This window comes from Pseudophryne corroboree, chromosome 10, assembly GCF_028390025.1.
Source record: "Pseudophryne corroboree isolate aPseCor3 chromosome 10, aPseCor3.hap2, whole genome shotgun sequence".
NCBI lineage: Eukaryota > Metazoa > Chordata > Amphibia > Anura > Myobatrachidae > Pseudophryne > Pseudophryne corroboree.
In genome coordinates this window covers 345,924,565-345,938,853 of record NC_086453.1, presented here as the reverse complement: position 1 = coordinate 345,938,853, position 14,289 = coordinate 345,924,565, and the positions used below count along the sequence as shown (strand labels likewise).

The 14,289-nt window shown below is 49.6% G+C and overlaps 1 protein-coding gene across 4 annotated transcripts in view; it reads right to left on the bottom strand.

Moving 5' to 3' along the window:
* ARHGAP32 (Rho GTPase activating protein 32) overlaps positions 1-14,289 on the bottom strand; it is a 423,313-nt gene that overhangs the window by 96,847 nt on the left and 312,177 nt on the right. For all 4 annotated transcript variants that reach the window (XM_063943652.1, XM_063943650.1, XM_063943651.1 and 1 more), the window contains 2 exons: positions 11,470-11,576; positions 10,758-10,842 (listed from right to left, as the gene is read on the bottom strand). In XM_063943652.1, the coding sequence (XP_063799722.1) occupies positions 10,758-10,842; positions 11,470-11,576 (192 nt within the window). The remainder of the gene's footprint in view (positions 1-10,757; positions 10,843-11,469; positions 11,577-14,289) is intronic.

Below are 14,289 nucleotides of genomic sequence, written 5' to 3'. Positions count from 1 at the left end.
CCCCAACACTGTCCCACAGTACTGCCTGCCCTTACCATATCCCTAGCACTGCCTACCCCTACTCCCCACTACCCCCTACTGCTGCCTGCCCTTATCCCCTCTCTACCCCCAACACTGTCACACAGTACTGCCTGCCCTTACCATATCCCTAGCACTGCCTACCCCTACTGCTGCCTGCCCTTATCCCCTCTCTACCCCCAACACTGTCCCACAGTACTGCCTGCCCTTACCATATCCCTAGCACTGCCTACCCCTACTGCTGCCTGTCCTTATCCCCTCTCTACCCCCAACACTGTCCCACAGTACTGCCTGCCCTTACCATATCCCTAGCACTGCCTACCCCTACTGCTGCCTGCCCTTATCCCCTCTCTACCCCAACACTGTCCCACAGTACTGCCTACCCCTACTCCACACTACTGCTGCCTGTCCTTATCCCCTCTCTAATCCCAACACTGTCCCACAGTACTGCCTGCCCTTACCATATCCCTAGCACTGCCTGCGCCTACTCACCACTACCCCTACTGCTGCCTGTCCTTATCCCCTCTCTACCCCCAACGCTGTCCCACAGTACTGCCTGCCCTTACCATATCCCTAGCACTGCCTGTGCCTACTCACCACTACCCCTACTGCTGCCTGTCCTTATCCCCTCTCTACCCCCAACGCTGTCCACAGTACTGCCTGCCCTTACCATATCCCTAGCACTGCCTACCCCTAATGCTGCCTGCCCTTATCCCCTCTCTACACCCAACACTGTCCCACAGAACTGCCTGCCCTTACCATATCCCTAGCACTGCCTGCCCCTACTGCTGCCTGCCCTTATCCCCTCTCTACCCCCAACACTGTACCACAGTACTGCCTGCCCTTACCATATCCCTAGCACTGCCTGCCCCTACTCCCCCCACTACCCCTACTGCTGCCTGCCCTTATCCTCTCTCTACCCCCAACACTGTCCCACAGTACTGCCTACCCTTACCATATTCCTAGCACTGCCTGCACCTACTCCACACTACCCCTACTGCTGCCTGCCCTTATCCCCTCTCTACCCCCAACACTGTCCCACAGTACTGCCTGCCCTTACCATATCCCTAGCACTGCCTGCCCCTACTCCACACTACCCCTACTGCTGCCTGCCCTTATCCCCTCTCTACCCCCAACACTGTACCACAGTACTCCCTGCCCTTACCATATCCCTAGCACTGCCTGCCCCTACTCCCCACTACCCCTACTGCTGCCTGCCCTTATCCCCTCTCTACCCCCAAAACTGTCCCACAGTACTGCCTGCCCTTACCATATCCCTAGCACTGCCTGCCCCTACTTCCCACTACCCCTACTGCTGCCTGTCCTTATCCCCTCTCTACCCCCAACACTGTCCCACAGTACTGCCTGCCCTTACCATATCCCTAGCACTGCCTACCCCTACTGCTGCCTGCCCTTATCCACTCTCTACCCCCAACACTGTCCCACAGTACTGCGTGCCCTTACCATATATCCCTAGCACTGCCTGCCCCTACTCCCCACTACCCATACTGCTGCCTGTCATTATCCCCTCTCTACCCACAACACTGTCCCACAGTACTGCCTGCCCTTACCATATCCCTAGCACTGCCTACCCCTACTCCCCACTACCCCCTACTGCTGCCTGCCCTTATCCCCTCTCTACCCCCAACACTGTCACACAGTACTGCCTGCCCTTACCATATCCCTAGCACTGCCTACCCCTACTCCCCACTACCCCCTACTGCTGCCTGCCCTTATCCCCTCTCTACCCCCAACACTGTCCCACAGTACTGCCTGCCCTTACCATATCCCTAGCACTGCCTGCCCCTACTCCCCACTACCCCTACTGCTGCCTGCCCTTATCCCCTCTCTACCCCCAACACTGTCCCACAGTACTGCCTGCCCTTACCATATCCCTAGCACTGCCTGCCCCTACTCCCCACTACCCCCTACTGCTGCCTGCCCTTATCCCCTCTCTATCCCCAAAACTGTCCTACAGTACTGCCTGCCCTTACCATATCCCTAGCACTGCCTGCCCCTACTCCCCACTACCCCCTACTGCTGCCTGCCCTTATCCCCTCTCTACCCCCAACACTGTCCCACAGTACTGCCTGCCCTTACCATATCCCTAGCACTGCCTGCCCCTACTCCCCACTACCCCCTACTGCTGCCTGCCCTTATCCCCTCTCTACCCCCAACACTGTCCCACAGTACTGCCTGCCCTTACCATATCCCTAGCACTGCCTGCCCCTACTCCCCACTACCCCCTACTGCTGCCTGCCCTTATCCCCTCTACCCCCAACACTGTCCCACAGTACTGCCTGCCCATACCATATCCCTAGCACTGCCTACCCCTACCCCCCACTACCCCCTACTGCTGCCTGCCCTTATCCCCTCTCTACCCCCAACACTGTCCCACAGTACTGCCTGCCCTTACCATATCCCTAGCACTGCCTGCCCCTACTCCCCACTACCCCTACTGCTGCCTGCCCTTATCCCCTCTCTACCCCCAACACTGTCCCACAGTACTGCCTGCCCTTACCATATCCCTAGCACTGCCTGCCCCTACTCCCCACTACCCCCTACTGCTGCCTGCCCTTATCCCCTCTCTACCCCCAACACTGTCCCACAGTACTGCCTGCCCTTACCATATCCCTAGCACTACCTGCCCCTACTCCCCACTACCCCTACCGCTGCCTGTCTCAAGAGCAAGCTTCATAAATACTGAAAATATATTATCTATAATGAAGGTTTTGTACATGTACGGAGAACCCTCATCATACTGTATTATATGATGAAAAGCTATAGGCTCTGTACATGTACGGTAAATCCTCGTCATATTATACAGTAAAAAGCTATAGGCTCTGTACATGTACGGTAAACCCTCGTCATATTATACAGTAAAAAGCTATAGGCTCTGTACATGTACGGTAAATCCTCGTCATATTATACAGTAAAAAGCTATAGGCTCTGTACATGTACGGTACATCCTCGTCATATTATACAGTAAAAAGCTATAGGCTCTGTACGATGAACCCTCGTCTTTTATAGGTTTTGTACATATAGAAACGTCTGGTCATTTAGTGTTTAATATGGTGAAACCTAAAGATTCTGTATATGTACAAAAATCCCTATACAAGCCGATGAGTTCTATAAACATGTTATTACGGTGGTGTCTTCATGTGAAAACGACCGTCCATAACGTCACAAGAGCAGCGTGGCACCGCCCTCTTCCCACCAGTACACACCCTGGGGTCAGCGCCTCACTCCACCTTTGATAAAGTGGTTCCAACATAAAAAGAAAAGCCATTATCCTGCTCCTCCTCTCTGCCACGCTCCATGCATCTACCCAGAGGGACACATTTGGGCAGAAATACGCCCCCATAAACCACTGTCCATGTACTGTGACACACGGGTCATGTTGGAGAAGAGGCTTTGGGGGACATTTACTAAGCAGCGATAAGAGCGGGGAAGTGAGCCAGTGGAGAAGTTGCCCCATCAACCAATCAGAAGCTCTGTATCATTTTATAGTATGCAAATTATAGATGCTACTTCAGTGCTGATTGGTTGATGGGGCCACTTCTCCACTGGCTCACTTTTCCGCTCTTATCACTGCTTAGTAAATGTCCCCCTTTCTCTCCTGATAAATTCCCAGCACACCTCCCTGTGTTTCCTGACTTATGCCCAGATTCGAGGAAATAGATCACGTATGGACAGCACATAGCGTGCCCTCCCCATACTGTGCTGATTACCCCTTCGTAACGTCTCCAATTCCTGGTGCAGATCTCTAGTGGTTACATATTGAACTCGGATATGAGGTACATTGGCCTCTCTTACTAAGCAGCTCTGCAGCCTATTACGGGAGCTACCTGCTAGTGGGCCGGGGCTACAACGGGAATGAAAACCTCAGTCTGCACTTAGATCAATATTTCTGTAAACTTAATTACATCCGCATATTGGCAAACACTGTTCTCCAGCTGGGAATACAAACGAAAGCGGCACTGCTGAGCGAACACAATTCTTATTCACATACAGTACACCTGGCCAATAAAGCTGATTCTGATCTGTCGGGTTCTTATTACAGCTGGGATGAGCGTCATCGTTATGTACCGCAAATAACAAATACTATCGTCTTAACGTTAGCCATGAATAATGTTACTATGGTGATAGTCAGGACGTAACTGTGTATGAGCCCCAGGGACTAGTGTTAGTGAACTTTTACTGTAGTCCTTGGAATATAAGAGACACATTTTCAAGTGACCACCTCTTTAAGACTTCAGAATGTTAATGGCGCCCTCTGGTGGTTACTAATGTTACAGCTAGGGACGTGACAACGTACTAATTTATTCTATTTTATTACCAGTTATTTATATAGTGCACACATATTCCGCAGCTCTTTACAGAGAACATTTGGCTATTCACATCCGTCCCTGCACCAGTGGAGCTTACAATATATGGAGGTCATTCCGAGTTGATCGCACGCTAGCTACTTTTAGCAGCCGTGCAAACACATAGTCGCCGCCCACGGGGGAGCGTATTTTCGCTTTGCAGAAGTGCCAACGCCTATGCAGCCGCGCGGCAGCAAACACATTATGTGCAGAACAAGACCAGCCCTGTAGTTACGTATTCTGTACGATGATTGCTGCGACGAGTGACATGGTAGATACCCGCCCAGACGTCAGATACCCGCCCAGCAAACGACCGGCCACGCCCACGTTTTTCCAAACACTCCCAGAAAACGGTCAGTTGCCACCCAGAAACTCCCACTTCCTGTCAATCTCCTTGCGTTCGGCTGTGCAATTGGAATCGTCGCTAGAACCACTGCAAAACCACAAAGGACTTCAAAACCGTGAGACGCGCGTGCGCATTGCGGTGCATATGCATGCGCAGATTAGCCGTTTTTTTTCACTGACTGCTACGCAGCGAACAACGGCAGCTAGCGATCAACTCGGAATGACCCCCCTAGATTCCTTACCACATGTACACGCATTCACACCAGGGTTGATTTTGTTGGGAGAGTGGGAGGAAACCCACGCAAGCACGGGGAGAATATACAAACTCCACACAGGGAATGGTGGGAATCGAACTCGTGATCTCAGTGCTATAAGGCAATGACGCTAACCATTACACCATCCGTGCTGCCCAATAAGCTTCCAGTGTCTGCACAGAGGCAAAGTTATCAAGGTCGATTATCACCAAATTTGCCCATTTTTTGTGAATTACATGTTTACATGGTGACTTATAATTCACCTCATTTAGTTAAAGGTAAATCACCCTGAAACCTCCACTTTTCAAACCTCCAGGAAATGACTTAATATCACAATCACATGCAGATGTAGCCATGCTCACCTTACTGCGATGCTGCGCCAGGCTGCGGCTATTACTTTAGGAATTAATGTAGCGATCTCCGGCTGCAAATAGTCGCAGCCTGGCGTGCCATGTAGCGTGCCACATCGCAGTAAGATGGCTAGATCTGTAAATTAATCTATACCTTATCAATCTCTATATCCATATCAAATCTACTGTATCTCTATAATCATTTCAAGCAGTGCCATGGCATCAATAGCCAATAGACATGAGCTGGAGAATCTTGGCCAATAACGCACAATAATGGCACGCTGGCTGCTTGGGATTGGACGGGCATGTAGTGACCTTTGGTGCTGGCAGTAAAGCAATGGCAAACCCCTGTATAACTGTTCTAGTGTATCTGAGATTGTAGCGTACTGCTATAAGCCTACAAGCCACAGCAAGCGCTGACAGCCTGTATCTATTTGGACATGGCTGTACATTGGGTTCCAGCAATTCTGCCGGCATGCTCGGTCAGCTCAGACACACGAAAATAGTTACACTGTAGCATATTGCTGCATTCACTAATGTGAGGAATCTATGAAAGTGGTTATATAGAACTGATAAGTTGCCCACTACATATGTACACATCACACACCAAAGGGACATGAGTGAGAGAGAAGGGTGGGAAGATGTGGAGGTCAGGGAAATGTGTGGCGGGAGACTTTAAGGTCTCCCGTCTTGTGGTAACAAATTTGTGGCGAAATATGTGGAGGTGGGAAATGTGTGGACAACTATGTGGTGGGGGTCAGGGGAATGTGGAGACAAATGTGTGGCGGAATATGTGGGGGTAAGGGAAATGTGTGGCGGGAGATGTGAGGTTCAGGGGAATGTGGAGACAAATGTGTGGCGGGAGACATGGGGGTCAGGGGAATGTGGAGACAAATGTGTGGCGGGAGACATGGGGGTCAGGGGAATGTGGAGACAAATGTGTGGCGGGAGACATGGGCGTCAGGGGAATGTGGAGACAAATGTGTGGCGGGAGACAGGGTAAGGGGAATGTGGAGACAAATGTGTGGCGGGAGACATGGGGGTCAGGGGAATGTGGAGACAAATGTGTGGCGGGAGACGTGAGGTTCAGGGGAACGTGGAGACAAATGTGTGGCGGGAGACGTGAGGTTCAGGGGAACGTGGAGACAAATGTGTGGCGGGAGACGTGAGGTTCAGGGGAACGTGGAGACAAATGTGTGGTGGGAGACGTGAGGGTCAGGGGAATGTGGAGACAAATGTGTGGCGGAATATGTGGGGGTAAGGGAAATGTGTGGATAACTCTGTGGTGGGGGTCAGGGGAATGTGGAGACAAATGTGTGGTGGGAGACAGGGTAAGGGGAATGTGGAGACAAATGTGTGGTGGGAGACATGGGGGTCAGGGGAATGTGGAGACAATTGTGTGGCGGGAGACGTGGGGGTCAGGGGAATGTGGAGACAAATGTGTGGCGGGAGACATGGGTGTAAGGGGAATGTGGAGACAAACGTGTGGCGGGAGACGTGAGGGTCAGGGGAATGTGGCGACAAGTGTGTGGCGGGAGACATGGGGGTCAGGGGAATGTGGAGACAACTGTGTGGCGGGAGACGTGGGGGTCAGGGGAATGTGGAGACAACTGTGTGGCGGGAGACGGGGTCAGGGGAATATGGAGACAAATGTGTGACGGGAGACATGGGGGTCAGGGGAACGTGGAGACAAATGTGTGGCGGGAGACGTGAGGTTCAGGGGAATGTGGAGACAAATGTGTGGCGGGAGACATGGGGGTCAGGGGAATGTGGAGACAAATGTGTGGTGGGAGACATGGGGGTCAGGGGAATGTGGAGACAATTGTGTGGCGGGAGACGTGGGGGTCAGGGGAATGTGGAGACAAATGTGTGGCGGGAGACATGGGTGTAAGGGGAATGTGGAGACAAATGTGTGGCGGGAGACATGGGGGTCAGGGGAATGTGGAGACAAATGTGTGGCGGGAGACATGGGGGTCAGGGGAATGTGGAGACAACTGTGTGGCGGGAGACGTGGGGGTCAGGGGAATGTGGAGACAACTGTGTGGCGGGAGACGGGGTCAGGGGAATATGGAGACAAATGTGTGACGGGAGACATGGGGGTCAGGGGAACGTGGAGACAAATGTGTGGCGGGAGACGTGAGGTTCAGGGGAATGTGGAGACAAATGTGTGGCGGGAGACATGGGGGTCAGGGGAATGTGGAGACAAATGTGTGGTGGGAGACATGGGGGTCAGGGGAATGTGGAGACAATTGTGTGGCGGGAGACGTGAGGGTCAGGGGAATGTGGCGACAAATGTGTGGCGGGAGACATGGGGGTCAGGGGAATGTGGAGACAAATGTGTGGCGGGAGACATGGGGGTCAGGGGAATGTGGAGACAAATGTGTGGCGGGAGACGTGGGGGTCAGGGGAATGTGGAGACAACTGTGTGGCGGGAGACGGGGTCAGGGGAATGTGGAGACAACTGTGTGGCGGGAGACGGGGTCAGGAGAATATGGAGACAAATGTGTGGCGGGAGACGTGAGGTTCAGGGGAATGTGGAGACAAATGTGTGGCGGGAGACGTGAGGTTCAGGGGAATGTGGAGACAAATGTGTGGCGGGAGACGTGAGGTTCAGGGGAATGTGGAGACAAATGTGTGGCGGGAGACGTGAGGGTCAGGGGAATGTGGCGACAAATGTGTGGCGGAATATGTGGGGGTAAGGGAAATGTGTGGACAACTATGTGGTGAGAGTCAGGGGAATGAGGAGACAAATGTGTGGCGGGAGACGTGGGGGTCAGGGGAATGTGGAGACAAATGTGTGGCGGGAGACGTGGGGGTCAGGGGAATGTGGAGACAAATGTGTGGCGGGAGACGTAGGGGTCAGGGGAATGTGGAGACAAATGTGTGGCGGGAGACATGGGGGTCAGGGGAATGTGGAGACAAATGTGTGGCAGGAGACATGGGGGTCAGGGGAATGTGGAGACAAATGTGTGGTGAGAGACATGGGGGTCAGGGGAATGTGGAGACAAATGTGTGGTGGGAGACATGGGGGTCCACTTTAACCTTCAAAAGCAATAACAATCCACTTAATCAAACAGGACACCTCTAATTGTAAGAGCATATCAGTTGGCAACATAAACTAGTGTGACCAGCAGTGACAAACAAGTATGACTGTACACCACAAAGGAGCTGGGGGCTTCATAATTTATAACACTAACCTAGCCTGTATTCTCAGACCAGCTCACAATCCCAACATACAAACAAGTGCCCCCTAGTGGCTGGATGCAGAAGGCTGTGAGAAGTACAATGGTTATGTTTAATGATTACAGTTACGCTGCTTTGATTTGTGAACTCCATATGGAGAGAGAAGCTTATGGAACGTATAAATCCCCTACTACGCTGAGATTGCCTGAAGCTGGGGGGTTTAGTATAAGCCGGTAGTTAGATGACCTTATGAGAGGCGACTGACATGATCCATCACAGAGAGGATCCCCGCAGTGCTCACAGGACAAGATGCATCATGTGGGACCAGTGGAGGGAGAGTAATGGAGAGGAGCATCTGACGCTCATCTCTCATCAGCTGGACTGCTGATATACAGCCTACAGTGATACAAAGCCTGACCGCTTTCCCTCCGTAATATGACCTAGTGACCAACAAAATACAAGGGAAAATTAAATAGGCAATTTTAGGGTAAGTAATGAGATAGAAAGTTTGTAACACCTTGTTGCTTAAGTGTTCATACCCTTTCGTAGTATGCCTGTAGCGGTATTCAGTAACCAGAGATACTCACATTGAAAGGTAAGAGGCATGCACAGGGCGCCGAGACTCCGGGCAGACCCTCATCAGTTGCGGATTGCTGCCAAGACATAGCAAGGTTTTGGCTAATGGCCACGCCTCCCTGCAATCCCGGGCCCCTACAGAGACCCAGGCCCAATAATCAGTACCTGCTCCCCTCCCACCAGCTGTTACTGTACAGCATACTACCGGTACAGCCATGGTCCGCCATGAGCTTTCATTACATCTATGGGAGCTCATTGTCAGCCCCGGCGACAGGGCAGTAGAGAGGGTACACATGTCCCGAGGCTCAGAGGGCCAAGAGGTTCATAGGAGCACAAACCAGGTCCGCAGTGTCCTTCTCTTCTCTGTCCCAGCCTGCCTCCCTACCACCGCGGTTCAACTGAGTGGAACAGGAACAGACAGCCTAGCGGCAAGTGCGCATTGCAATTGGAAGAGTCGGGCAGGGGACAGCACCGCACAACTACAAGCAGCAGGCACTGCCTACTCCCTGCAGACACCCTCCCCACCCATGAGGCAGCAGCCCCCGCAGCAATCAGAGTGACGCCGACTTCAGCAGCCTGCACCAGATTCTGGGGACAGTGTATTTTTACTTTTGTTGCCTATATTCATCATGTGGGCTTTTGTATATCTGAATCCTGTGTGTTAGGGAGGTGTATGTGAGATAGAGGCTGTTGCTTGGGCTTGATAAAGCACAACATGTACTATGTAACAATGGAGGTGAACTAGAGGTTCCTATAATACTTCAGTTTGCCCTGACACAGATTTAGCATTCTCTGACAGCAAAACTGTGTCAGGGCATGCTGGGATATGTAGTTTCACAACAGCTGGAGGGCCGCAGTTTGGACATGCCTGCTGTAAGTGGTTCTCTCACACACCCCGCTTGTAAGAGTACCAGTGTGTGCCCTGCAGGCTAAGCTGATTTGCTTCCCAGCTCACAGGTTGTTCCTGCCTCATTTTATTTGCTACATCTGAATTTTGTGAGCCATGTACTGGCAATCACAGGGGATGGAGGTATGGGTGCGAGGGTCGAGGGGAAGTGTGTGTGTGTGTGTGTGTGTGTGTGTGTGTGTGTGTGTGTACACACCTAGTTCACCGAGAGACTATTATCAATAGTAACGGACACCTTCCTCCAAAGCGGATGAGAGGACATGGAGACAATGAGAGATCTATAGCAACAACACAGGAGCTGCTGGAATTTCTGGGCTCCAGTCAGGATATAGACATAAAATATCAGCTGATAAAGGAATGTCACCTCCCAACATGATACCAATAAAAAGCACATGCCTAAGTCAGCCAAGGGAACAGTTGAACGGAAGAGCCGAGTCTTGGAATGGCTCAGGCAGAGCCCAGACCTCAGCCCTGCACAGGAGATCCATCACAATTCCATGGACCTTGAGGTGCGATGTTGACAGAGACTTATTCAGAAAGACTCACTGCTATAATAAATAGCAAAAGGTGCCTCTACAAAAGTATTCATTTGGGGGTGTGAACATTTATACAACCATGTACTTTCTGCACATCTTTCTTTCCGATTAATGTTGTTGGTTTTCAAGTTCACCTTAAAGTTGGAAAAAGGACTGATATGACTTGTACAGCATAATACCGTAAATCCTAATGAAGAGCTAAAACGTAATCACCCAGTTACCTGCACGCTGCCGAAGTCCACGTTCTCGTAGTGGAAGTGGGCGCACTCTGCCAGCTTCGGGAAATGACCTTTGCTGAAGGATATTCTGGTAAATACAAGAGGGTAAGAGCGGGAGTGAATGACGTTCTTCCACAACACCGGAAGTTACATGAAGATGCGCCCTAATTTACAGAGCGTCTTTATGGAGTACCACGAGAGGCGCTGGCGGGATCGAGACAATACCAGATTTAGCATCTTTGTCACACGGTGTACCAGAGACGCCGGCCTGTGACCTTACCCACACTGGAATTGGTTTTACATATGTAACAAGTACGGGGCTTGGTGTGAGGAAGAGTCGCGGCTGCTCACATTGGGAGTCTGTCTTACACATATCCAGTGGCGTACACAGATGTACAAGTGTCACACACCCCAGTGGTCGGTGTATGCTAGCTATGTCATTTTGTCATTCCCAATTGGTTTATTTATGAGCGGGAAAGACCCATCTATATATCCAGCTACAGCTGCAGAACTCTCCCTGTGTGTATTGCGGCCTGTCCCCCTGCCACGCTCATTGCGGTTACCTTCGGACACTACCACATGTAACACACAAGGTCACAATCGGTTATCACACATTTACAATGCGTAGCAGGTCACACTTCTCGTCACAGTAACAGCATACACATGTCCTGGAGAAGGAAGTATGAGAAAAACAAAAAACCCACAGACAACTCACTTCTTGACGTTCTTGACTTTCATGCTGGCAGTGTTACCGCAGGACCGCGCTGGGAGCTCTGCGGCGCTGGGGAACTCGCCAGGAACCGGAATATCTGCACCCCGCGCCTGCCAACAGGGAGAGAAAAAAACACTTCTATTAGAAACAAATGTGACAGCAACCATTTCATTTCACACAATTAGCAGGCTATCCACTTGTGGTTTACCAATAACGACTGCAAGAGGCGGATGCCTGCTAATGATCCTTAACAAAGTCCATTGCCAGATTGTGGGGGATATTTATCAACCAATCAGCTCTGACTCTCATGTTACAGGCTGTGTTTGGAAAAGGACAGGTAGGAGCTGATTGGTTAGTGCTTCATCTCTCTCCGTGCTTTAAATACAAACATATACTGTGCGTACACACACGGTCCAGATGACCGGCACTCTCCTCTGGAAATATCAATGCCACGGTGCCATACACATCCAAGGCAACAATCCCAATATAGACACTCGTTGGTCTTAATAAAAAGAACACCTCCGGACAGTATGTACTAAGCCTAACGAAGGGTAATAAAACCCAAAGCAGTGCATTAGTCTGCTGAGTCCGGAAGGCGTTCCCTTTACTAAGACAAACGAGTGTCTATATTGGGATTGAGATATATATATATATTTATATATATATATAGTGTGTGTGTGTGTGTGTGTGTGTGTGTGTGTGTGTGTGTGTGTGTGTGTGTGTGTGTGTGTGTGTGTGTGTATATATATATATATATATATATATATATATATATATCCAATTAGTAAAGAAGGCACTCACCAGACTTGTATTTAAATGCAGATAAAGCCGTTTATCAAAATTCACAACGGTGATTAAATCATGGTTGGTCGACGTTTCGGTCCTAGCCGGACCTTCTTCCAGACCAGTATGTGCAACCGTCACAATCACAGATCAAATGACCAATATTGTGGAGCCCTAAATACCCAAATAGAGCCCGCCCTCCAATCAATTAATAGCAATGCCGTAAACCTAAATAAACCACTAGATCTATGGTGAACTAGAAGTGTATAAAGTAGATACCATATGTTTACCACATATTGAAATACATACAGTGGTTACGACATTAAATCTTAGAGCGCTCACCAAGTACCCTGTAGATGTTGATATCGTCAGTGGAACGCACGCCAGCCGTGACACGCACGGCACTTCCGCAATAAGAAAAACCATTACTTCCAGAATGACGATACTACATTGAGTAATCCGGTGGAACGCAGCGCGTCAATGACACGCATGGCGCTTCCGCCTTTGATAGTGTGATATTCCCTATAGAAGTTGGTGGAACGCAAGCCAACCGTGACCCGCATGGCACTTCCGCTATATGAAAAACCATTGCTTCCGGAATAACGATACTACAATGAATAATCAGGTGGAACGCAGCGCGTCATTGACACGCAAAGCGCTTCCGCCTTAGATCGTATGCTACGAATACAAAAAAAGAAGGAATAACTCTATGTAAAAATAACTCTATGTAAAAATAGATAATCGGGCATAACATATGGATGGATCAAATAAGTGAAGTGTTTCAAAATAACAACACTGATAATACTTGGTAGGGCGGATTCAAGGAATATCCAGAGCTCCACAATAGACAGCATGAATACTACATATAACATATATAACTAACATGACAATACATTTAAAAACATATATATTAACTTAAGCCAAATTAAACTAAATTAAACTAAGCTAAACTCAACTAAACTAAAGTGGACTGAAAAGCTAAGTGGCCATGGTGGTTACCCATAAACACAAAAATAATCTCAAAAAATCACAAAAAATCACGATTGATTCACATCACAGGAACACACTGAGATGGTTTTGTTCGTTCAAACCCCTTGGGGATACAGTGCCCAGATGATGTATCCAATATGCCTCTCTTTTCAATAATGATACCCCTCTGTCACCTCCTCGTGGTGGTGGTGGGATCCAATCAATTATCATATGTCGTAACGTAGCTACTTGATGTTTAAACTGCAGAAAGTGAAGTGCTACAGGTTTATCGCTCTTGCCACTGGTGAGTGCCAATTGTATCGAGGATCTATGTTGGTTGATCCGTTCGCGGTATGTTCTAATAGTTTTCCCCACATACATTTTTCCACAGGGGCATGTAAGATAATAAATCACATGGTCCATTAGGCATGTTAGATGGTGTCTTAATTCAATTTTGGTACCGTGCAGTGGGTGATTAAAGAAACGTCCAGTTATCATGGCTCTGCAAGTCATACATTTCAAGCACTTGAAACAACCTGGGTTCACATTTAACCAAGTAGTGCCAGGAGATGCTGACGGTCGCATTGTAGGTCTCATCAACATGTCCTTCAGATTGGCACCTCTTTGTACGCTTAGTAGAGGTGGTCGAGCGCCAACTTTTTTGAACTTCGGGTCAGTGCTGATCATAGACCAATTTTTCTTGATCGATCTCTCCACATTGTGTAAGCCAGTATTGCAACTGGTTTTAAAGATGATCCGATCAAGGGTCTTCTTTTTGTTGTTGGTCTTGTGTATGTGTAGATTGCGAGCTTTGGTCATGCATCTGTCAACCACTGCGGCTGTGTAACCACGTTCGATAAATCGCTGTCTGCATTCAAATAATTGGGTCTCGGCATTTATCGCATTAGAATTTCTTAGTACTCTAAGAAATTGAGAGACGGGTAGATTAGACTTTAAACTGTCTGGGTGATGGCTGGATGCCCATAGCAACGTGTTCCGGTCGGTGGGCTTGCGGTACAGGGTATACTCCAGAATTGAAGGTAAATCAGGATTCTTGTATATTGAAATGTC